The sequence below is a fragment of the Lolium rigidum genome, chromosome 6 (assembly GCF_022539505.1).
Source record: "Lolium rigidum isolate FL_2022 chromosome 6, APGP_CSIRO_Lrig_0.1, whole genome shotgun sequence".
NCBI lineage: Eukaryota > Viridiplantae > Streptophyta > Magnoliopsida > Poales > Poaceae > Lolium > Lolium rigidum.
This window is the reverse complement of record NC_061513.1, coordinates 267,506,138-267,532,043: the sequence shown is the minus strand read 5'-3', so window position 1 is coordinate 267,532,043 and position 25,906 is coordinate 267,506,138. Positions and strand designations below refer to the sequence as shown.

Here is a 25,906-nt window from a genome sequence, read left to right as displayed (position 1 = left end):
CCTAATTCTTTCTAGGACTGACATTTCTAAACCTATTGGATTCGACTTGTAGATAACAACATTAACTTCTACATCAATTCCTTGTCTGTCGCCGATACCTCCACTGATTCGCCGAAGCATGTTATGTTGTTAGTGTTCTTTCCAAAAGCCTAATTTCATGTATTTAGTTTCTTCACAACTTTAGGTGTTAAATGTTGCCTAACAACAATTTGTCCTATGCTGAGAAAAGGAAAAAATAACGAGATGATAAGTTTATTGAATCACAAACGGGTGATTTAAATAATTTTTTTCTAGCTTCAAGTAGTGTTGATGGAGTTATAGGAACTTTATTTGTTATTTATTTACTCTTTAGATCCTAATATGACATTACTTAAGCGTTTAGCAATCATTATTAAACATCTCAGACTAAAAATGTGTTGTTGATAGTTAAATCTATATACACATACACATGTATGTAACCCTAAGGGTCCTTGTTGTCGACTTCGCCCTAGCCCCTAGGGCCATGCGAAACATAGAGCCGGCTCTCACACTGACACACAGTGAATCGACTGAACTCCTTCTCGCAAAGCCAAGAGCAAGCTACGGTACAAAGCTACAGTTCGCCAAGTGAAACAGACATATTACATAAACTGAAAGCACACTTCACTATGCGCCACACAAACATTGCTACAGAGCAGCTGAAACTAAATTATTCTGTGCAATTGTTGACCAAGTACAAGGCATATAACATGCAGGAGAAATCGCAAGTTATCTTGGTATGTTAGCGACATGTTAATATGGTATGGAGCAACACCAATCTCCGAAAGAAGTTATGAAGCAATGGAAGAAAAGGGAAGAGCTTCAGAGTTAGTGGTGGGTTTATGCCTGAAGTGCAGTGGGAAGCAGAGCTTCATACTCTGCTGCTGCCCTGTCTGGCTCACTGACCTAGTTGCTCATCACTAAGTTCTGGATGGTCCTTGGCAAGCTTCGAGGATAGGTTGTTTGGACATCCAACAGAGTTAGTTAGCATCGTCTCCTTACGTGCAGCCCATTCACAAACAGAGTGTGTCATGGAAGGCTTCTTATTACATTGACATACAGAACATGAACTGAACTCCTTTGGCAAAACCAAGAGCAAGCCACAGTACAGAAATACACAATTGAATAAACTGGTATTTCTTTGAAAGAAACACACATATTGCATACATAGACTAGAAGCACACTTCACTATGGGCCGCACAAACTTTGTACATAGCAGCTAACTATATGACACTGCAACTGTAGACTAAGTACAAGACATACAGCACGAAGTAGAATCACAGGTTACCTTGGTATCTCAGCAACATCTTTACCAGATATGACGCAGCATCTATCTCGAAAAGACAGGAGCTTCAGAGCAACATCTATCTTAGTGGGAACCAGACTTCAGAGCAACATCTCTGCTGCTACCACTGGAGAACTCTTTTCTATCTGCAATTAGTACCTCCCAGGGATACCCCGTTCGTGAATTCTCTCAAAGAGTAGAGAAGGGTTGTTGGAATGTGTGCTGGCTGCTCTCTCTATAGCAGCCTGCGCAGCCTCAACACTGCCATCGTTGCCCTTCACGGAATTTTGAGAGTAATGAGGCGGGGGAGGTTCTCAATTCCGAAGTCCAAAGGTACATCTTTACCTACACAGACAAAAGAAATATGGAGTTTTTCTAGCTTGGGCGCAGATCCCGCCTCAAACATCAGATCTAACAGGCTATAATTTGCATCATAAATAAAAATCCTCAAGAGCCGGAACCCAACTTCCCTGCTGATTCTGAGCTTTTCGTTTGACTTTGTTACTTCCCTCAGATGCAAAATGATCAAAGAGGGTAAAGCTCCAAGGATGTTGAGATCATTTTGTTTCACTCCCTGCACTTTAAGGCGTAGCTGTTGGAGGTTTTTGAGGGAGCTCACCCATTTTGGAACCTCCCGGATGGCTGAACACCAAGACCTGGTAATAAGTCTCTCCAAGGTAACTAGGCACAAACGTTGCTCCAAGAGGTTGCTCCCTTTCCAAATAGTAAGAGAGCGAAGGTTTTGGGTGCCTAGCTTACACAGGGAAGAGACAAGAGCTTTGTTGTGCTCCTCCTTAATATCCTCATAGTTAGAATCAACTTCAAAATGAAGGACGAGATTCCTCAAATTGTTTAGCTGGCCAATGCCCCATATGAAGTTAAGTGGCTGCTTGGAGACTGTGACCCCTTTCAGTGTCTCCAGTGCTTGCAAATTCACAATCCCATCAGGAAATTTAACACCACGGTCAACAAATAGATGTGATAATTTTCCAAGATTAACAATAGATGCAGGTAATTCCTTGACCTCAGTGTCTCTTAGGTCCAATATTTCTAAGCACTTCAAACGCCCGATTTGTTCCGGAAGCTCACATATTATTGTATGTTTGAGGCTCAAGTACCTCAACTGGAAAAACCTCAATATATTTTCGAGATGATGTCCTTTCAAACGATTGCAATTCTTCAATTCGAGGACACGCAAGTGTCTGAAATCCTCCAAAGAAGGGATTTCATCATAAGTCCGAAGCACATTAAGTGAACGTACATGAGACAATACCAAACCCTTTGTTGGTAGTGTTGAATATCCTTGTTTGCTCACTTCCAAAGAGAGTCGACGAACAATTTTGGTTTGTGTCCCAATTGTCAGAGTGGGAACACCAAGTAAGGTAACAAAGTTTTCTTCTATGGACTTGGATATGATGAAATCAAGAATCATGTCATGAACTCGACATGAGTTCACCTCACCATAATCATTTGTATTTCCAGGTTGGATCAAATTCCTATTGAGAAGCTCAGTAAAACACACCTCTCCTATCTCATGTGCTGTATAGCTGCCTTCTTTGTGAATAATTCCTTCAGCAATCCACCTCCTTATTAGATCCTTCTTCCTAATAATGGAATCTTCCGGCCATATACTTACATATAGGAGACAAGTTTTCAGATGAGGAGGAAGATCAAAGTAACTAAGTGACAATATCTTCATCATTCCTTCAATGATGTGATTTCTTACAAGTGCACGACCAATTGAATCTTTCACTTGATCCCATAGATCTTCTCTTCTTTCTGTGTTAGCCAGCAAACCAGATATAGCAATTATGGCCAAAGGTAACCCAGCACATTTTTCCAAAATTTGATCAGAAATGTCTTCAAGGTATGAAGGGCAATTTTCTTCGGAGTTGAATAGCCTTTTGCGAAATAACTGCCTTGAGCGCACCATATCCAGAGGCCTTATATTATAAACATGGCCATTGAATGATGATCGACATGTTTCTGCAACATCAATTATACGAGTAGTGGTGATTACTCTACTGCTACAATTGTTCATGGGGAATGCATGCTTAATAACATCCCATGTATCCACATCCCATATATCATCAATGACAACAAAATACCTGCACATATATAAGTGGTATTATTCCTGTGGCCTTAACATAATAGTGTACTAGTAAGTAAATGAATCAATAAATGGAACTCATTTGTGTTGGCACCATAAACAAGATAAAGAATGATTGTGGCACAAGTGTATGGTATATACTTAATCCGTGTATGCACGTGTGGTGTGCCTGATAATTTGGTATTTCTTAGAAAGGAGAGGTATGCAATAATCCGTCGGCGTCTGCTACGATTCCTGTAGTGAGGTAAGCAGCAATTTAAACGTGTGAAGAATGATCAAAACATCATGGAGATTATTCACACATACCTAGCAGTGCGCAGTGATCGTAGATATGGTAATCATACGTAGCCAAAACTAGGTGTGGAACTCTCCAAAGTGAAGATGAAATAAATGTACAGACAGTATAGGAAAAAGTTCATTTTACATCCTAGACTATTTATTTTTCCCCTATTTTTTTGCGCTTGCTTAAACTCAAAGGTACAACTTGTGAAATATTTGCTAGTAGCCGTCTAATGCACACACAAGCGGGGAATACAAAATTTGGACACTACTGGAGATTCCCTAATGTTCGATCTTTATGTATGTAGGTTCGGGCATAAGAATTTGTAGCAACTTCTGTTGTGGTGGGAAGAGAAGGATAAAACAAGAGATTGGGATAGAAAGAGGTAAATATTTTTTCTAGACAAAAAGACTATATTTATGTTTTTATTGAAGTGGTAAGTTTTAATCTCGGACCGCTAATCTACATCACACACCTTTTTTTTTGTATGTACTCTCCATATACTCTATATATAATACTAGTTTGTTTTGAACATTAGCGTGCATATGGCCATTCATTTCGAATAACTTATTAAAAATATCAAAATACAAATAGATACCTAGTATGACCTTCCTGTGAAATATATATATAACTCTCTTACTTATACATTAGGACAACAAGTAGGCACGAAATAGAAATTGCACCTCTGGTCTACTAGGGAATCATTGATCTTGATGATGAGTTGTTGTAGGCTCCCTGCTTTCGTGGCAGCATAATCTTGATCACTAACTTCACGAAGGATAGTTCTTAGAATATTTGCCATGTCTGGATTTCTCGAAACAGATAAGAAGGCCCGACACTTGAATCCAGACATGGCAAGAGTATATATATATAGTCGAGTTAATGGGCCAAGGATAGTTCTTATAATATTTGCCATGTCTGGATTTACTGGTCAACAAGTATATAGTCGGATCGGAAGCTCTGTTTCCATCTGGCGGCATCGCTCCTCGCGTTGCTCCCCAGGGCGACGCCAGGCCCTAAACCCTAGCACCGCCAGCACTCCTCCTGTGCCCTCTCTCCCTCCGCCGCTGACGTAGGTGCTAGCAGGCCCCGACGCCAAACGTGCTCGGGGGGTTGATGGTGGCGGCGACCGGCTGGGGCGGCGGCCACTGGTTTCGATGCGCACTGCGTTTAGGGTGGTGACCCTGGATGAGCGGTGACGGATCCTCCTCCACGGCCTCCGGCAATGGATGGTGGCGGTGGCTGTTGGATCTAGTGCCCGCCTAGATCCATCGTCGGCTTCAGCTGGCAGCGTGAGGAAAGGGGCGACGATCTTGCGAGGAGAGGATGATGTGGTTGCGGCGGCCGCCGTCCACCGAGTCCTCCTTCGTCGTCGTTGGCCAGCGGATGGCGGCGTGGGGGCCTGTTCGTCTGCTTCGAGCTTGAAGGTGGTAGTCCTAGTGTTCTTCTTCTGCAAAGATGAAGACCTACCGGATGCCGATCCTTTTTCATCTAGCCGGAGTGTTGAGTTCTGGAAGGCTCCGCCGGCGAATGGAACAACGCATCTTTTGCCTGGAGTTTGCTGGATCGGGTGGTATTCGGTCGCGCGCACCCATCCTGCGCACCCATCCTTTTATACCGAACGTTTGGTTCTAGAGGGAGCGACGCGAAGCTCTGAAGTGACATTTGGTCCATGGTGAAGTCAGAAGAAGAGACTATCATGAATGCCGGATTGGAGGACTAGCTAAGGGAGGTTCAAGTCTCCGTGTTGTTGAGGGACTTGCTTGGTGTTCCGGGCTTCGCAATAGTGGTATGAAAGTGGGGGCGACAACACATGTGAAGTTCAGAGTCCTCGCTTTATGGGTGAAAACCCAAGGTCTGGCCTTAACTGGTTGTGCTTGGCAATGACCTTGTTGGAGGCATTGTTTTGAGAGTGGATACTATCTTCAAGGTGAAAACCTAAGATCTTTGGTCGAGCGACGACTGTGCTGGCTGTTTCCTTCTTGGAGGCATCAATTTTGGATAGTTTGTATTTCAGGTGTTGTCTTGTTGGTGGATGTATTACTGTTGTTGTTAGGTCTGTGATACTGTAGCGGGACTTTTGTTTCTTAGTTTTCTTTTCTCTCTTTTGGCTGTGTGCATCCGTACTACCATTAGGATGTTGCGTTGTTGCAGAGGCCGGATGTAATTGGTATCTTTTGATATTAATATATTCCTTTTATCGAAAAAATATATAGTTAACCATGTAAGTCAGTCATCTTCATAGAAAATGAAATTATGCATCAGCCTCAATTACTTAGTATGGTTGAGTCTACCTCAGGGCCACTTATTTCGGGCCAAAAATGTTGAATGTACCAGATAAAATGATGGACTAGGATGACTTAAAAAAATATATAAACAATTAAAATCGACCGACTGAAGTATCAGTTGGTCTCCTCCACACTGTCATCCTTAACATGTCTGCTCTCGGCTCTCCCGACTACTTGGCAACCACCCATTCCTTCACCCCCATCAATTGTTTCTCCTCTCCTCCCCACTTCTACTGTTCCTCCTCCATGTTCTGCCTATTACTCATCTGCTCTATTGACAACATCATCTTAGAGCTTGAAGGGAAGTATGTATTCCAGCTATCTCCACACCACCAGGGCTAGATAATATGATGACTAGGAGGGGGATTGTCTTGCCATCTAGGGTTAATTACCATGTCTGGCTCCAAGCGCGCACCGGCGTGCCAGATTTCTGGCCGACGACTTCAATTCCATGAAGTTTCAAGCCTCCATTGTTGATGTGTGAGATGAGGGAAATCAATGATGTGCATGGTGTTTTGACATGCTGGAAGCACACAACTTGCTTGCTGCATGCACAATGTCGTCATGTTGCAACACTTCTAAAGTCTGCATCCAGGGAGATGCTTCTAATGTTGCAGATGTTTTGCCACATATGATTCATACATTGGGTTTTCATGTTGCATATGTTGGAACCGATTTTCTCATTTTTTTTGTGTCCAATGGTGAAAGAGCATGGAGCCCCCATGTGTGGTTTGATAATTGATGACAATTCCTATGGACTGATGCTTGCATTGAATTATATTTCAAGGTTTTGTCCATATGCCATACTTGAACCATATGTTGGGTTCAAGGTTGAAAGAAGAATGTGAAGACAATCAAGTGATGACGAAGGTTTTATTCAACGAGTGACCCAAAGGATGGTCATATGAGAGTTTAGCCTATTGGAAGCATGTCTTGAATAATACGAGTTATGCGAGCATTCATAGTTCACTTCAATACATCATCATAAAGAAGAGAGAAGAAATGAAATGCAAGTTCAAGATGAGTCATATCAAAGAGTTCATATGCTTGAAGCTTGCCATTCATGTGGTGATGATAGACATGAGAAGATATCTCTAAACAAGGCTTTCCCATAGTAGAGTATGTGGGAGCAATTTGCAAGACTTGACCAAGGTAAGAACAATCAAGAAAGGCAACTCAATTTGAAGATGTCAAGATCGTCGCCATCTAGCTCAAGTGTATTGCGCAAGGCAAAGGTTTGTCCTTGATATGTTTTATTTTTTACAGGTCTCTTGTTGTTAGTTGAGAGACTGGGTTATAGGATAGATAGTCATACTATCAAGGGGGTTATCGATTGTGTAACTTGATTGTATTATTCGTAGAGAGCTCAAACCTTTACATCCTTAACATCATCTTTCCTCGTTGTTGTTTTGATATTAACGATGTGCGGATTTGGAGATTGGGTTTATTTTAATGACAAGATTTAGTTCCTCAAAACAGAGTTCGTATGAAAAATTTGCTGCTTACCGGCTTCTTGGTGAGGGAGGTTCTAGACCTCTATATATTTGGTATTTTCTCCCTTGACGGTCCTTAATATTTTCAACAAAATTAGTTTCATCTTATTCAGATTTCTTATGTGAAAGTTCCTATAGTTTTGGTTTTAGTTGCTTCTGCATGTTTTGTGTGGAGACTCTAGTGTCCTTAGATCGAGGATTCTAGCGCCAGAGACTTCGGCCTAAGGATACATAGAATCAGTCCCTATTGCTCGACATTGCGCCAAGTCACACAATATTTTGTAGCCAGTCCGGAGTATGGCCGGGATACTTCGGTTCAGAGACTCTGACCTGGTTTGGCCAGGCTGGAGACTCCGGTGTCTCTAGGCCATGGACTCCGGAGTAAAGTTCCTGCAATGGCTAGTTTTTGGAGAAACCTATATAAATCCTCCTTCCCCAAGTGGAGAAAGTTGCTTTGGTTTCTCTCTACTTCGTTTTGACTTTGAATAGCTTGCCTTTGTCTAATTATTTCTCCCGTGCTTCTTAAATCATTTTAAGGGCAAATAGATGGGAGATCTTGATTTACATTTTAACAACCAATATCTCCTCTTAGTGAGCGAACCTATTGACACTAGATCTTGGAGAAATTTATTGTTCTCCTGTACTCCATAGCACTAGTTTTTGTGGTGGGATTTTTGGAGAGAAGGACTTTAGAACTTTTTGTGTTCTTTTTATTGCATTTGGTGTATCGGTTTGAGTTTTCCACGGAAATTCGGTTGGTGAAAATGGAGAAGCTAATTACTCTCGGGTGCTTGTACCGAAGCTTGTTCGTCTCGGGTTCTTGGAACCCTAGACGGTTTAGTGGCTTGGTTGTGCCACAGAGCTCAGTCGTTGTGGTGTAAAGCTCACAGTGAGTGTCTTGGAAGCCTCTAATTAAGTTGTGGAGACTGCCCAAGCTTGCACAATTTTGATGACTGGCCCTTAAGGGTCCCATAGTGGACCAATGACTTTCCTTTTGGTGGGAAGGATCAAAGAGAATACTGTGAGCCATTGTGGTGTTTGGTGAGCATTGTGCCTCCACACCGCTTCAACAAAGAGTAGTACCCACAAGGGTGTGAACTTTGGGATACATCGTCGTCTCCACGTGTCTCGGTTATTCTTATACCCGAGCTCTTTACTTCTGCACTTGAAGTTATATATCTTGCTATGACATAGTTGCTTATCTTGTTTAACACAAGTCGTTTGTTGCACATAGTTGAACCGAATATATTTATGTTTTGTGCTTGATAAATTAAACGCTAGCTTTATTCTGGATTTATTGAAGCCCATAGCATAAAAGTTTTAAATTGCACATTCACCCCCTCTAGGCGATATTTGTGTCCTTTCAAACATGACATTGTGCATACCTTACTGTTTTTTCTACATGGGCGTGTTTGAAATGTCGCAATATAACTACAAAAACAAAATAGAAGAAAAAGAGTTCCCTCGGGACCCATCCTCTTCTCCTTGAACTTCTTATAGTCGGTTGAACCAACAGCCTTAAGCCAATACTAAATAAAGTCAAAGTGGAAGTTGAGCGATGAAAACATCCTTGCCGAAAGTAATTGTGATGCTGCAAGTGATGTTGCATACACACGTAAAAAATGTTATGTCAGGGGATTTGATGTTGCATTGATTGGACGGTCTACATCTCAGGTTTAAGTGAGTTTGGATGGCTCAGGAGGCGGCTAATCGGTTGAATCTCAACCGACCGAAAAGTGTTGAAATTTTGAATTAAGAAATACAGTAATTCACATCAAGCTCGAGCCAAGAACCTTCTGGTCTGAAATCGAGTACACTGCATGTTCATTATTGCGACATTTTTAAAACTTTGTTTTTTCTAATTGACAATCGACTAAGAATCTGGTCAATCTCAGTCCACACCAACTATCAATCATACGTTGACCCATGCTGAAATTTACATTTCTCAAACTCTGAATACAAGCGTATATTGTTTCCACTATGTGAGCAAATTATTACATCATTTTTAATCTGTAGACACGTATGACCAAATTTGTAAAAATCTGCTATGATTTAATAAATTATCGTTTGATTGAGATTTAGACACTCAACTTTAAATTTTTCTCCGTTCATGTTTGTTAGAGACAAGAAAATAAATATTGGCACCCTACATATAACTTTTTCTTTTCTCTACCATTCCTGAAGTGTTGATCCGAATTTATCATTCACATGCATGGATTGTTTAAACCTGGAAACTAGTATAAGGTGGGTTAAGAATATCAAACTAGTATGCATGTCATTAGCAGGTCCGTGTGTCAATTAATAACGTCCAAAGGTAGTACTTATCATCTTCGTGGGTATAGCCTTATAGGGATGTGAAGGGCGAGGGTTTTTTGTATCACTATGATAAGTACTACCTTTGGACGTTATTAATTGACACACGGACCTGCTAATGACATGCATGCAAATGCCTCCCTCCGTGTCGATTAAATCCGACCGGAGGGAGTACAAGCGAAAGGAAAAGATAGAGAAAGTAGGTACCTTTTGTCTAGTAGGAATTGGTTGATGTTCATAATGAGTTGTTGCACGCTACCTTCTTCTGTGTTACCATAACATTGGTTGCTAACTTGACTTAGAATAGTTCTCAGTATGATTATCATGTTTGGATTTCTTGACACAGATAAGAAGGCCCGACACTTGAACTGCCCATTGAGCTCTTGATACACTTGGTTTGCAATAGTAGTTTTGCCCATACCTCCGGGCCCAACAACTGAGACTATCTTCGGTTGTTGTTGCATTGGCGCATGTTTATCTTCTTCTATCAAAAGTTTGATTATCTCAGCCTTGGGTTCATCGATTCCGACCAGCTTTGAGGCATGCACAAAGATTGCAAGAGACCTAGGGTCGACGACGGTTGCATTTTTGGTGCTGGCATAGGCTTGGTGAGTCTTGTACCTTCGATTCCTGCAGGCCACGTCAGTGATCTGTTTCTTCAAATCATGGATCTGGTTACCAATTCGACGGTGAGCCTTCATCTTGCCCAACTTCCCTAGCGAGTGCCTCATCTTCTCGATGAAGCCGTCTGGCTTAGCGTCCTTGTCATCGACACTTAGCATGAAGTCGTCGATGCAGTCCTCCATGTCATAGGACAGCTCGCGCACCTCATTCATCCAAACTTTATCCTGCACATCAGGATCCTCTTCCTCCGACATCTTCATCAGAAAGGCATCAATGGCAGCGAGTTCATGAGTGAGGCACTTGATATCCTTGCGCACCCCCTTGAAACGCTTGTACTTGTCGCCAAGCAGAGCGGACAGCTTCTCCACGACGGGTTTGAGGGCCCCCGTCACCGCGCTCACCACAGCCGCCTCCATGGTTAGCAGGAGTTGCTAGCTCGGTTGATTGTGTGAATCTGTGGACGCTGCATAATTTTGCGGGGAAACAGCAGCAATTAGTCCATGTAAGCCCAAAGTTCCGTAGAAAAAAAAGTTACTTTTCATCTAAAAAAAAGTTACTACATTCAGCATGCTACAACTCGATCCATGGCCGCGAGGAGGCGGCAGCCTCATACGGCAGAGGAGAAGCACGTACCTATCAGGATCGATCTGCAGTGGAGATGTCGTTGCAAAAAGAAGGTCAAGCAGACACCGGCGATGCAAGTGCTGAAGTGCAGCACAGTAGAGTAGCGACGAGGAAGAAGTTTCTAGCGAATGCAGCATAGATCATCGAGTGGACTCGCTGCAACACGATTAATCCATGTAAGCCCAGCGGCGACGAGGGTAAGAGGAGAAGTATGTTCGTACCTGCCGGGGCGAGGATGGGCTCGAGGGCGGCGATGCGAGTGCAGCACAGCAGCGACGGGGAAGATGTACGGGGGATTTTGATAAAATGAACGAAGAGGGCATGGTTTATTAGGCATGGAAACGCGTAGCCGCCTAGTTCGACTTTGACTTCTCTTACGGACCACAAATTCAGCTAGTCAGCTGTAACTGGGAATTTCGAATCATGTGCTAGTGAGTGGAGCTCCAGAGCGAGTGAACGAAATGGCCAAAAGAAAATGATGGCAATCGAGGCCCGTGTGGACTAGAAAGCAAAGCAGTATTTCGATAAGATCGATCGTGGAGGCTTGTGCCGACGGCCGCGGCATCAGAATTATCGTTCGTTCCCATTCTATCCATCATAGTGGCCCGTGCCGTGCGTGTCTACTCTAAGAAGTCAAGTACCCAATTAACTTTCTCAAAGTAAGCGAATTCTGGCAAGGGGAGTGAAAGTATAATCTTGGTCGAAAGTTTCTGTCAAATTTGAATTTATCGTAGACATTGAACTTTAAGAAAATAAATCATATTCATGGTGTGAACTGGGGAAGTAATGAAGTGGTGGAGGGCCTAGGACGACGTTGTTTGCAAGGTTTTGAGTTTGATTCCACATTACTTAACTTTACTTTTTCGAAAATAATTTGAACGCGGACTTCAAAATCTACCTGAAAATTTTAAACACATGCTATGAACTCGTATATTTCTCGAAATTCGTGAACCTCTGTCTGGTGCGAAAAGTATATGAAATGAAATGTTAAATCCTGGTTAGTAGTACATGCAACAAGAAGGCGAAGTATCCAGTGAGAACTGTTATTAGGTGAAAACTTGCAAACTTTTTCCGCGGGCCATCGGATCGACAACAGATGGCTCACAAAAAAGTGGGAGAGGAACCAGCCACTTAAACACTTTTTAGCGAATAACCCCCCCCCCTAATCTAAGCAAGGTTCAGGAAAACTTTTGACCTTGCTCTTCAATCTCAGGTTGAAGAATCCTGAGATGCGACCTTGTGCCCTCGATGGCCACCTGCCGCGTGCCCTCCGCCTGGGTCAGCGACACCAACAGAGACTCTCGTGGTGCCCAAACCCACAACGACCTAGAGTTAACCTCTCTCCCTCGCAACCTAGCTGGCTCTTTACATCTGTGAAAAAATAAAACAGTAAACCAAATCTCTAGTCAGACCTCTAGACCAGTTCATGTATTATTTATGGTCTTATTTTCATGATCATTGCCATAACTTAGGTGTCACAAAAGTACGAGATTGCCAATGATATGTGAGAGTATGTTGATAGTGTGCATACTGATGCTAGATAGACCACGTTGATATACCATGAAACATGCCATTAATATGTTGTCTGTATTTTCTCATGATATGTGTTAAATATTATTAGTTTCTTTAGACCATGAGAATATCACACACTTGGATATCGGCTGGTTACTTAAGAGTCATCAAACATTACTTTTTAGATGTAAGGCACCAGATGTTCGACTTTAAATTAATAAAGCCCCACGATTTGGCGGTAACAAGGTGTAACCGTGTAAGGCTATTTAGCACAGCTTACATACCCAGCTCACAAGTAATGACCAAACTGGTCACCTATGAGACAACTCAAACTCAAAGTTTTAACATTACAACTCAAAAGGTGCAGAGGCCAAAGGCAGAAAGAGTAAGGGAGTTTGACACCAGCTGAGGTGGCGAGAAGGTTTCGAAGAAAAGGAGCGTAAGCATGGTGACGTCCAACAGCTGCACTTCCTTGGTTCTTTGAAGGGGTGCCAGAGCTGCAAGTTAAGCAAAATTTTGAAAATGCAATCAGCAGGTTGGCGAGGTAATTTGCCTCTATAGAGAATTTGTTTCGTGTAGTCCAACGGGACTGACATTGCATGGCAAAGAAGATGCAAAGAAAACATCTAGTTTTTCCATTAAAACCACTCAGAATGAAGAACCAATCTTGTCTCTTGGATGGGTTCGAGTTCACCGCGAACATGGAATGGACGCCACCCCAAAGGAACTTGGCGAACACACGTTGGAAGAACATGTGATCCATGTTTTCCGGGAGGCCGCATATGACGCACTTCCCATCAGATGGCCCTCCTATCTGGTCGTTGGAAGGAATCCTTCTTCACAAGTGCGAGGTAAAAATCTTAATCTTCACAGGAATATTCACTTTCCAAAACATTTTTGACACTTCAACCCATGATCCTTGCACAAGCGCAAGGTACATAGATTTTGTGGTGAACACACATGTGGGTTCAAGCCTCCACGACACACTTTCATGGTCACTGGCATTGAGCGAACCTGGAGATTTAGAAGGCCATATTTTCCTCTGTACCATTGTATTATTATTTCTTAGATTTGGTCATTGCATGAAAATTTACTGGTTTACTCTATTTGATAATCTCAGACTGACGAACTTGTGAAGTCAGAGCAAATGGCAGCCCGTTGTGGAAGCGAATAGTTAGTCAGAGATCGTCTTGGTCTTGCAACATCTCGGAGAAGTTGATCCAAAGCCTAGAACCGGTATGAAGATTGTTGATAAACAAGCAGGAGACATCTTAGGAATTCCCAACAAGTGGCAAGTGTGGACCTTAGAGACAAGAGTGCATAATATGCTGTCGATTTCAAGGCCAGAAATTATCTGAGATAAATGGTTTACAGATAACTAAACCAGAGGCTTCTTGCTGTTTCGGTATATTGTGCTATATAATAGGAATCTTATTCTTTTCTTAAAGCTCCTATCACTACTCTACTTGCAGTCTTAGAGATCAAGCGGTATGTTAACCAATTATATGATGTAACTCTTGGAAGCACTGATATCATCCTACAGGCGCGACGTGACGCCACGCCAAAACTTCCTAGTATCAAAATAATAACCTTCAATTAATCTTTTGCTGGAGTCGAGTTACCGTCGATGTACCCTAGAGGATTTGTTTACTTAGAAAAATAAGCCAATGCTCTCTACTCTCCGGACTCTACACCTCTCACATATGCAGATATGAAATAAACAAAGTAGTTCCCTAGAATTACATGACACGAACCTATCAGAATTGTATAAAGCGTGTCATTTTGTTACCATGATATTTTCCATAACTTCCAGCTGTATGTAGAACATGTACTACCTCCAATCCATAATAAGCGTACGTGATTTAGTTCAATCTAGTTCAAATTTGAATTAAAGCCCTGACACTTATTTTGGATCGGAGGAAGCATCTAAATTTAAGTGGTAAAACAATCTCCAGAATATATGCACCATTCAGCTGGTATACCGTGACCAAATGCAAAGGGAAGTCGGTGTGAACATGCTCAAAGAATTTGCTTTTCCCCTCATAAAGAATGATTGCATTTTCTGCCACGTTGACACTGCTACACCACACAACGGAATGTTTCTTTTTCAAGTGTTATATTTTACCAGTGCCCTCAGATAGGATGCAGAAAAAAAGGCTACTAATAAATTCCACATCAGACTGAAAAGAAACAGCTAATTTGCAAGTTTTACAGTACGCCTCAATGATGACCTTGAAAATAGCATGATACCATTTCACTAAAAATGAAGATATTTGAGCTATCAATTATGAAGACACCAAGGCAATCTTTCCAATCCATATCTGATGTAAAGAGCTGCGTTGGCAATGTCGTCAGTTGGCTAAACAAGTGGTGTATGTGGAGAGGTAAATGCATTAGAAACATCAAAGAACCTATAAAGTAATATACACTTGCTGAGAGAACCATTGAACGAGCAGCCACAAAAAAAAATCAGTAAAATCTAAGTTCATAAGGCATGAACAATAACAACAAATAGAACCCAGTCCTGGTACGAAAAACAGTACATTTTCTGGATTACCCTAGCCCACAGCCATACATGATTCCATTCAATTTGAGGTGTTTGAGGCATTTCACAAGGTTCCAATACAATTTCTTTCAAGAATCACAAAATTTGAGGCATATATGGACTGGTGAATCTTACCTTGGAAACTACGAGGGGTTTGAGCTACTTCGCTTGGCAGCCTTGGGATCGTTGGAACGCTCGTTGCCACCAACTGCCGGAGTGGACTCCCCAGGTAGCCGCTTGGCAGAAAGAACTCGAGAGAAGTCTACTTTACCCCCTCAAACTTGTCTCAAGGTTCAGTTTGCAACCCTGAAGTTTACTTTGGTTCAAGTTTCAACCTCGAACTTTAGAAACCGGTCAGAATGCACCCCTTTCTCTGTTTTTGCAACCTCTGCGGGGTTTTTTTCTTTCAAAATATAACCGTATATGTATGTACCTCCTCGTACATGCTTGCTAGGGTTGGTATACGAAAATCAACGAATGCACATTTGTATGTTCTCAGTCAACAAGAGCATAATCTTTTCTCGTACCGCACATGTGAGATCCCAATACATGTACGAGTATGTCTAGTTAAAATACCGGAGAAACCTGGCTGATGTGTCTATAAACTTGGCTTAAAGCAATTAAACGGTGAAAGGGGTGTACTCCAAACGGTTCTTAAAATTTAGGGGTGAAAGTTGAACCAAGTAAGAGTTGAGGGTTGTAAACTGAACTTTAGAACAAATTTAGGGGGGTAAATTGGACTTCTCTCAAAGAACTCGTGGGGATACGCCAACGCCAATTAAGAGTGTGGAAGCATTGAAGAGGCAGAGAATGTGGGTGTGGCCTGGAGGAGGGGATCACCATTCTCGCTGTGGAACAGATAGCCTAGGCAGTGGTTGTGAAGTGGCACTATGAGGGACCTGGTGGCGTGAGAATGAAAGCGAGAGGAGAAAGGTTCTATCACCATCACCAACTCCACTTTAATAGAAGATGTAGGGATGCAAACACCAAGCACCACTATGCATAAATTAGCTTGGGGTGCGTGGATTTCTAAATTCTACTGCACCTAGTACGAAAAGTTGAGCGCTAGAAATTCCAATTGCGGCCCACCTAAAATTGCTAATGATCAGCTTTATAACAAAACAAAGTTGAGCACTACTATCTCCTAAGCACCTTGTCAGCCAATGCAAATTTTGCCATGCATACAACTATGCTTAGATAAACAGAGCATGGCTACCCCTGCTGGCCTTCTTCGTAATGTCCTGTGTTAGTACCCCTGGTTAATCAAAAATAAGATGTTTAGTACTAGAACCTATCATCAAAGTAAAGAGAACTTATTATACATAATGATAATCAGCCCATTTCTTGATTGCTTTGATGTGCAGTTAGAATGGTATCCTGTGGCAAGACTTAGTTTGGCACTGCTCTGCTGAAGCAAATTAATCCATTTATATTGTTACTCTAGTGCAAATTATCTGATAAAAGAAAATATACAACCCAAGTGACATAGTTAATTATTACTCAAAAAAAGCAAGATGTTAGTCCGCTTCTTTGGAAAATCCTCGCACTCATATCGGCGACCAGTAGCCACGCCCCTTTATTATGGCCGGTTCGTGAGCTTATGCATGCATACATACATGCAATTTAGACACTGGCTTGCTTGGTATCCCTTCTCCCCAGAAGGCTCTCATGTTTCCTAGGCGAGAATCATGGGCATAAAACCTCCCCAATCTTAAGATAGCCTTCAAGGGAGAGAGGGATCCAAGAAAGCCGCGCCACTTATCATCACTATGAGGTTTAGTAGTAGACTAGTACTAGTGCTAACAACATGGATATCTGCAGAACCCATGCGAATGAAAGGCAAGGTGCTGGTAGTATATATAGTGTTCACAAAACTACTATACATGTATTAAACTAGTGTGACCAAACAAAAAAGGAACAACAGAATCCTAAAAGTAAATAGGGATAACTTAACTGTGGAGTGATTTAGTAGTTAATGCATATTGAATTAACTGCATGCAAAGTATCCCTCAAAAGAAAACTGCCTGCAAAGTAGAAAGAGACATAAGGCCATGGGGAGAGGAGAGCACTACTACCATTAGTTGTAAATAAAAGCTTGAATATATTGTGGTGGTACCTTCTTTTGTGAACTTTTAGCCAATGGTATCTAAAAGTGCCAATAAATTTGTCCAGTTCCTGGGTACAGACTTGCAGTTAATTCCTACTAGTAACTTTAACCATTAGCAGCTATGCATATTATGAGTTGTCACCTAGAATAGAGCTACACAACACACCAGTGATCAGTTTTGTAGCAAATAAATATAGCCAAGTACCTACTTTTATGTGTGTATTCACCTGTTTTAGAAGGAAGCACCAATCCAATAATATATAAACTAAGCAGAATCGGGGAAGGGATGCCCCATTCATGTGAAATAGAGGGTTACTGTTTGTGGTCAAATTAAGAGGAAGAGACAGATATAGATGATAAATACATGACAGTATTGCTCTGAGCCTAACAATTCAAGACCACATCCACAATATGGTAATTAAACGATAAACGTACAAAATAATTCCAAGAAAGTCTCACTTTGTGACCAATCGATCATACAGGTAGAAGTGACCCTTTGGTTCGATGAGAAGGCAAAGGTTGTCCACCAATACAAAGAAGCACTAAGTGAAAGATCCATAAAGTACTAGATTCGGAGCAAAATCGCACGGATTGTTGGTTACTAGTCAGTGTCAGTATCTCTCGATTACTTACTTTTCCTCCCACCATATCTTTGATTAGTCCAGAACAGATTGCTGGATCTAATGTAGCACAATCTACAACACAATAGCCTGTGAAATAATAATAAAATAAAACATTCTTAACAGGATTTGCTCCAGTTCACACCCTAGAACAAAAATGCTTGTAATTACCCAAAAGGAGATGTAAATATTTTTTAACTGGATTTTCCATTTTGAATTGAGTGAAAACTATATGATTTAGTTATAGATTAATAGAGAAGAAGATAAACAAAGATACATCATGCAAATCCTTTGCAGTTCCTTTTTCTTCCTGAAAAGGGCAGTATAACCCTGGTCTCTGCATCAGCCGATGCACACAACCCTAAGTCTTTGCAGTTGCTAAGAGTGCTGAGCTAAACAAAATGCTGAGAATCATAATAGAACTGGATATGATTCTTGCTACCACTCCTACACATCAGCTTCATGTGTCACCGTGTTGGCTAATCCTACTATTTTCTTATAATCAAATTATTTAAGAGCATCGATGTAAAGTTCAGGATCTTAGGATTGGTGGCCATATGACCTAAAATTGTGAGTAACATTACATGTTCAAAACCATTCGCCAACTGGACAAGACAACATCAATAGCAGATTACAGTACAGATTTTCCCTAGCAACTAATGATCAGCAATTCGTCTGAAAAACTCTTTCAGGCACATATAGCCGCCAAGTGAGCAAAATCACATTACTCGATCCAGAGAATTACAATGTAGTAAGTACCTAGTTAGTTAGTGCAAGGCAACTGGTGTTCATTCCTGTGCCACAGCCTTGCCAACGACGCCCTTCATCATTGGTAGATGTTCCATCTCCTGGATGGCCCCCGACGAAGTCACCATGGGCAGGGCCTCATACGACCCCCCAGCACCATTCTGTCTCCGACCCCCGGCGTCAACACCGCAGCACTTTGCGACCCCGAGATACAGCCCTGCGACAGCAGCCGCGGCGACGAGGCAATGCACGGACAGCATGAGGTCCATGACCGCCACGCCCTGCAGCCTGGCCTCGTCGACGTCGCAGCGCGTCGCTGGCGCGAGGGCAGCGTCGATGAGCCGGTGGCAGCCGACGGGGACGCAGGCGTCGACGTAGAGGGTGAGGCCGGTCTGGAGGGCCCAGAGGCCCCCGACGGTGCCGGCGAAGGCGAAGGCCGTGTCGGCCAGGAAGTGGTGGGCGGTTCTTGGCGGGGACAGCGCGGCGAGGAGGGAGGCGGCGGCGGCGGCGAGGAGGAGGAGGGCGGCGACGGAGAGCGCGTGGGCCTGGAGGTCGGACGCGGGGAATGCGGCGGAGAGGAGAGCGGCGGCGCGCGCGAGGAGGAGGAGCGGGAGGGAGTGGAGGAGCGGGGTTAGGGGTGGGAGGTGGGTGGGCGGGAGGAAGGGGAGTGGGAGCGGGAGGAGGAGGGGCGGGAGGAGGAGGAAGGGGAGGAGGCGGGAGGTGGGCGCGACGGGGAGGAAGGGGAATGGGACGGCGGCGAGGACCGGGAGGAGGCGGAGGAGCGGGTGGCGGAGGAGACGGAGCCGGTTGGTGGTGGTGGTGTGCGCGGGTGAGAGATGGGCGACGGCGGCGGTGAGGAGATGGGAGAGGGAGGCGGCGATGAGGGCGAGCGCCAGGAGAAGGTGGCTCGCCAGCAGCAGCGCCTCTGCCATCGGAGTGGAGCACGGATTCCGAGGGAGGAGACCACGGTGGTGGATTTTGGGTGGACAGGGACGAGGAAACGATGGGTGGGCGCGGCGACCGGCGAGGGCCGTCAACCCTGCCCGTGCAAGGCGGAGGTAGAAACGGGGTTGGCGACAAACACCAGTAATTTCTGCCGAGACATGGCCAGTTTCCAGTTTTTTTTCCTGAGGGAGCCCCCAAGTTGCTATAAATTGTGAAATCAACTTGCAACACATCCACAGTAACCTATTCCTTCCCCTTCCTTGACCGGACGACCACTCCACCGGAATAGCTGGCTGGAGTTGGTCTAGGTTTGGTGCCGGGGTAGTTTTAGGTGTAGATCTTTAGGTTTGCTTGTGGATTTGTGGCTGTATGCCACCGTCTGGGCGTATGCCCCTTAGTGGAGACGGTGGTCTAGATCTCCGCCGCCAGATCTTGACCAGCCTAGGGCTACTGCTTGTACTTCCTCCGCTCCAGTGGCTGGAGGAAGGAGATGCAGGGAGTGGCGCTGTCTTCCTCAATAAGTTGGTGACCGCAGGTTCTTCTCTTTCCCCGGATGGCAGTAAAGGTGGAGCTCTCCTGGCTGGCCGTGCTGGCGTGGGGGAGAGCCAATCCGATGTTGCAAGGTACGCCTCTTCTTCTCTCCTGACCGGCCTTGGTGGCGAGGAGGAGCAGAAGCGAGGCTCGCCGATTTTGGATCTGATTCGCTTCCTCTGCATTCTTCTCCGCCTTGCCGTGGTGGCGAGAGGAGGAGCGGTGGAAGGGCGGATTTGATCCAATCACGCTGACGCTTGCCTGCAGGGTGCTATGGAGCTTCTTCTTCTGAGCTCCTTTGTGCGGAACATGCGTCGCTCCTCGTCGGCGTCGCGATCCTTGGCCGAAAAGGCGGCCCGTCTTCAACCTCCACGATGGAGGCCTCTCAGCGCCTGGTTCACCGGAGCTCGGCATTTCTTCACCAACAAGTGGTTCGTCCCCGGAGGTGGAGGAGTGACTGGCGGATGCATGGCTTCGCCGGAAGTGTGTTGTTGAGCATCTTGGCACTGTATCTCGACGGCAACGTCATGAGATCGCCGACGAGAGGTGGTGGCGGTGCCCAGGGACCTGATTGCTTTCTTCCTTTTTGTTCCAGGGTGCTTTCTGTTAGTTTTGAGGACCTTTCTTCAAATTTCTGGTTTCTCTGTGCAAGAGATGTAAAAGGGCCCCATTGTAATTTGTATCCACCATGTCCATGTGTGATATAAAGTTTCTCTGGGTTTTCTAGACCCCATTCCTTGTGCAAAAAAAAAGTTGCAACACAAATTTGACATGCTGCATGTTCACAGAAATAGTTGATAGACGATCTGTTTAGTTATAAAAAAAATTTACACCCACAGTCTCATGTCTCATGAAACTTGTTTTAACTTTGCTAAAATTTAGGTGTATCTCTAACACTATTTAACATATAGATACATCTGCATTTTTTAACACTATTTAACATCTAGATACATCTACATTTTTTTAAACAAGTTTCATGAAATGGACGAAATATTGCGTATATTTAAGATGTGTTGTAGGTGTCAGTCGCCCGATCGAGGTCCAAAACAACTGCCGTCATATCGTCATTCAACGTCGAGAATTAGCTTTTAAAGTAGTTTTGCACTCCCCACCTTTGATTTTCAGATAAACAACTCGTAGGTTAGAGGAATCCACATAAACCGAAAGTGATTTAGCCCGTCCCACGGACAAGACTCTATCAAGACCACCAAATCGGCCAAGTGAACTCATGACTCGAGCTAGAGCCAGTACTCTCCATCGAGAAGGGAACTCACTCCTATCGACGTGCAACTTTGAAACTCCTTTGGACGAAGTACTACTCAATAGAAATACCCTTTGTGTCATCAGGTTCACCGCTCAAGAAATACATCCATGGAGCCAATCTACCAAAGAAGAAGAGAATGAGAATAAGCAAACAAATCGGCCCTAGGACGGACCGACCGAAATAGTCGCCGAACTGGCCGGCTAATGCATGCAAAATACATACATAAACTTTGTAGTTTATTGCCACATATATATTTCTAGATTTTTTTGCATATTGTATAGTGTTATATTCATGTTTTATATTGATTTTGGGAACTTTTAAACAATCCTCTCATTTGGTTTTAAATCTGTCTTGCAGAAAGAATCTTCTATTAGTATTCTACTTTCTAAGAGCTGCATGACTAAAATAGGGCAATGTCAGAGAGCATGCTTCGCAATTTTTGATGCGAAAAAATGAGATGGAGTGGGACACCAGGAGATCAAGGAGCTGGGAATTAGGCCCAGTGGCACGGTCGACCTACCAGGCCGCGCCATCTCCTCGACCGTTCGATTCGCCTCAATCTTTCGCCCACGAACATGGTTTGACCTAAAAATAACTATATATACCCCCTCTTGCCCATCCTCGATACATGCGAAGGAGGATATAAAAAAACACATAAAATAGAGGGTCAGCAGGCCGCCACCGGCGAAGATCAGAGGGGGAAAACGCTGCCAGATTCGTCTCCGGTGGACTCCACCCCCTCCGTCCTGTAGGGTGTGCAAGTGGAGCACGATGCGCATGCGACAAGAGACAGCTAGGCTGCGACATTCATCGCCCACGTCATCATCCTCTTCCGCTCTGGTGGAAGCTCACCATTGCCCATCACATCCGCCCTGCCCTCGTTGACCTCAACGCCATCATTAGGGTCAGTAGGCGACCTTCCTGCGCCCCATCTGCATCGAACAGTGGTCGCCTTTCATGATAAGATTGGTGCATTTGTAGAGATTTTTGTTTTTTTCCCAATGAATAAACAAGTCGACTTTCCTCTACATTTTTTTTGATAATCAATACCACATATATTCATAATAATAAATATTACATGGTAGAGATACACGAGCTGTCTCCAGCGATTACAAAATAAAGTCTAAAAGATACTAGCAAATCTTCGAGATCTTCAAACTCTTTCTTCTTCCAAGCCATAATCTTGTACTTTTCTGGAGGCAGCCAAAGATAGATAACAAACCATAGACATGTAAATACCAACGAAGGTTCTCCCATAATTTTAATTTGAGCCGCAATGCCAAGGCTGCGTGCACGCGCGCAACCATTAAAGTAGTCAATCAACATCGGCAAGAGTACCAACACCAGTATATCAGGGAATAAAAACCGATCTGCCTTGTCGACGTTGATGGAGAGCCGAGAGTACGAATCACCATTGTCGAGGACGTAGCAACCGGGACAAAAACTGCGAGGATAATCCTCCTCGCGGCAACCATGAGAAAGGATCCAAGATCGATCTGGCGAAGCAAGATCTGAACCCATACCTAGATAATTGTAATCTTTCGGGAAGGAGATCTCGTCGTCGAACGAAAGGCCAAAGATCACTTATTGCACACGATGCCATTTCTTGCGGGGAAACAAACAAGAAAACGGCGACCAAAATTCTAACATAGACTACTGAAAATACTATTTTTATTGGAAACTCCACACATAGATCAGGTTCCCCACTCCTCTCGACGCCGGCGAAGCCGGCCGAAGGAGGGGGAACCGATCTATGGAGGAAGCTAAAGTGGAGGCGGCTAGGGCTTTCTCTCTGTGGAAGCGGCAGCAGCCGTACGTATAACCAAAATAGCTCAACTTTCCTCTACATTTTTTTTTGACAATCAATACCACATATATTCATAATACTCCCTCCGTTCCTTTCTATAATGCCTATTGTTTTTTCGCAATTGTTTCAGAATATAAGAGGAAAGTTGTGTTTTTTGCAAATAACCCCTTCCACCGATTTGTTTCCGTCTAGAAAATCTGGAACGAATATGTTCACGTTGAGAAAATCTGGTATGCAATCACGTAGAGAAAATCTGGACGTGAGATTAGGAAGGAGTAGATCACGCACGCGTCTGTTAAGAAAATAGCAAATACAGATCACGTGAGATTAGGAAGGAGTAGGCCGCGTAGGGAGCAGATCACGTCTCCGATCTGTTTCCAGTTTCCTTTTTTTCTCTCAAATAGCGCTGGGGGGTTTTGTGTCAATAAATTTGCTTGCGCTAATTTCCGTGCCAAAAAACAATAGGCACTATAGAAAGGAACAGAGGGAGTAATAAATAGTACATGGTAGAGATACACGAGATGTCTCCAGCGATTACAAAATAAAGTCTAAAAGATACTAGCAAATCTTCGAGGTCTTCAAACTCTTTCTTCTTCCAAGACATAATCTTGTACTTTCCTGAAGGCAGCCAAATATAGATAACAAACCATAGACCTGTAAATACCAACGAAGGTTCTCCCATAATTTTAATTTGAGCCGCAATGCCAAGGCTGCGTGCACGCGCGCAACCATTAAAGTAGTCAATCAACATCGGCAAGAGTACCAACACCAGTATATCAGGGAATAAAAACCGAACTGCCTTGTCAACGTTGATGGAGAGCCGAGAGTACGAATCACCATTGTCGATGACGTAGCAACCGGGAAAAAAACTGCGAAGATAATTCTCCTCGCGGCAACCATGAGAAAAGATCCAAGATCGATCTGGCGAAGCAAGATCTGAATACCCATACCTAGATAATTGTAATCTTTCAACACCACCATTGACGTCGGGAAGAAGATCTCGTCGTCGAATGAAAGGCCGAAGATCACTTATTACACACGATGCCATCTCCATTGCGAGGAAGCCAACCGGCAACCAAAATCCTAACATAGACTACTGAAAAAAACTACTTTTATTAAAAACTCCACACATAAATCGGGTTCCCCACTCCTCTCGACGCCGTTCGGAGAAGGGGGAACGAATCTATGGAGGAAACTAAAGTGGAGGCGGCGGCAGCCGTACGTATGACCAAAAAAGCTCAACTTTCCTCTACATTTTAAAATAAAAAGGAGGCAAGATTGTCCATTTGATAAAAAAATCTTCATCATCTTCCGCTCCGAGGCGCCTGTCTTTAGCAAGTGCATCTGGACCGTCGTTCCCAAACATCAGCGGACGCCTGGAATCACTTCTCATCATTGATCCGCGGCACCACCCCTCAACCAATCAGCAGCCACCTACTTCCTCCTATATATCCGCCCCCTGCTTTTCTCATCACATTCATCTGCAATTCCCCACAGTCCAGCGAAACACTACCGGCCGCCGCCACCACCACACCTCTCTCCCCGTCGAAGCAGCAGCAGCAGCACCCATGGCTCCCAAGGCTGAGAAAAAGCCGGCGGCGAAGAAGCCCGTGGAGGAGGATCCCGCGGCGGAGAAGGCCGAGAAGACTCCCGCGGGCAAGAAGCCCAAGGCCGAGAAGCGGCTGCCGGCGGGCAAGACCGCCTCCAAGGAGGGCGGTGAGAAGAAGGGGAAGAAGAAGGCCAAGAAGAGTGTGGAAACTTACAAGATCTACATCTTCAAGGTGCTCAAGCAGGTGCACCCTGACATCGGCATCTCCTCCAAGGCCATGTCTATCATGAACTCCTTCATCAACGATATCTTTGAGAAGCTCGCTGGCGAGTCCGCCAAGCTGGCCCGGTACAACAAGAAGCCCACCATCACCTCTCGGGAGATCCAGACCTCTGTTCGCCTGGTGCTGCCTGGGGAGCTCGCCAAGCACGCTGTCTCTGAGGGCACCAAGGCCGTCACCAAGTTCACCTCCTCCTAGGCTTTTCTGATGTGCTCAAGAGGGTCACCTCTCCCCTGCTTGACCTCTTCCTTGTTGCGTTCTCAGCTGTAGTTAGGTGTTCGACTACGTCATGACTCGTGACTTTATTATCTTGTAAGAACTGTGCTTGTTGTAGGAACAGCACTGTTATTTTAGTCTGAAGAAATAGGAATGTTGCTGCATTGCTGTTAATGACTGTAACTATCTTGATCTGCAGAAATGGTATATGTCGTAATCTTGTCGTGCTGGCTTGAACCGTGATTCTGCTTTTGATCCATGTCGCCTGCAATTTTTCAGTAAAGTTGGCCTGCTTTTGCATTTGTTTTCAACTTTGTTCCTTCAATTTTAAGTAATGTAGATACCCTGAAGAATCTATTCTTGGTCACTTGGTTGCACGGAAATTCGCTGGCACATGCCACGATCTTGGTTTGGAGCCAGAATTCAATATTTTGGGCTCCACAATCGTGAGTTCAGATGCTGTGAGTTAATCTTTGCTCCCTGAATTCAGTGTTTTGCAAAGGCAGCTGCAGTACGGTGGTTTCCCTGATTTCAGTTCCAGATTTAACTTTCGTCCTGGAAAAGTTTGCACGCTAAAGATTGTGGCGGGGTTTCAATTTAGAACCAGTTTCGTGCCAAGTTTGAACATGCAGTGGCACCACAGCAAAGTTCCTTGGCTCCAGTCCGTAAACTCAGGTGTAATCTTCTGTAACCGTGAACCAACTAGCAAGGCACATTCAGTCTACTCCAACATCAGAATACGCAATCT

The 25,906-nt window shown here is 44.0% G+C and overlaps 2 protein-coding genes and 1 pseudogene across 2 annotated transcripts; 1 reads left to right on the top strand and 2 right to left on the bottom strand.

Annotated features, from left to right (window-relative positions):
* Positions 1–1,030: 1,030 nt before the first annotated feature.
* Positions 1,031–10,827, bottom strand: LOC124668023 (annotated as a pseudogene).
* Positions 10,828–18,457: 7,630 nt separating this feature from the next.
* Positions 18,458–19,498, bottom strand: LOC124660525. The gene has a single exon (XM_047198345.1). The coding sequence runs from the start codon at positions 19,496–19,498 to the stop codon at positions 18,608–18,610; it is 891 nt and encodes a 296-aa protein (XP_047054301.1). The 3' UTR covers positions 18,458–18,607.
* A 5,173-nt stretch (positions 19,499–24,671) lies between these two features.
* Positions 24,672–25,168, top strand: LOC124665454 (histone H2B.1-like). The gene has a single exon (XM_047202871.1). It carries the CDS (start codon positions 24,682–24,684, stop codon positions 25,138–25,140), a length of 459 nt encoding a protein of 152 aa, XP_047058827.1. The 5' UTR covers positions 24,672–24,681; the 3' UTR covers positions 25,141–25,168.
* Positions 25,169–25,906: the final 738 nt, after the last annotated feature.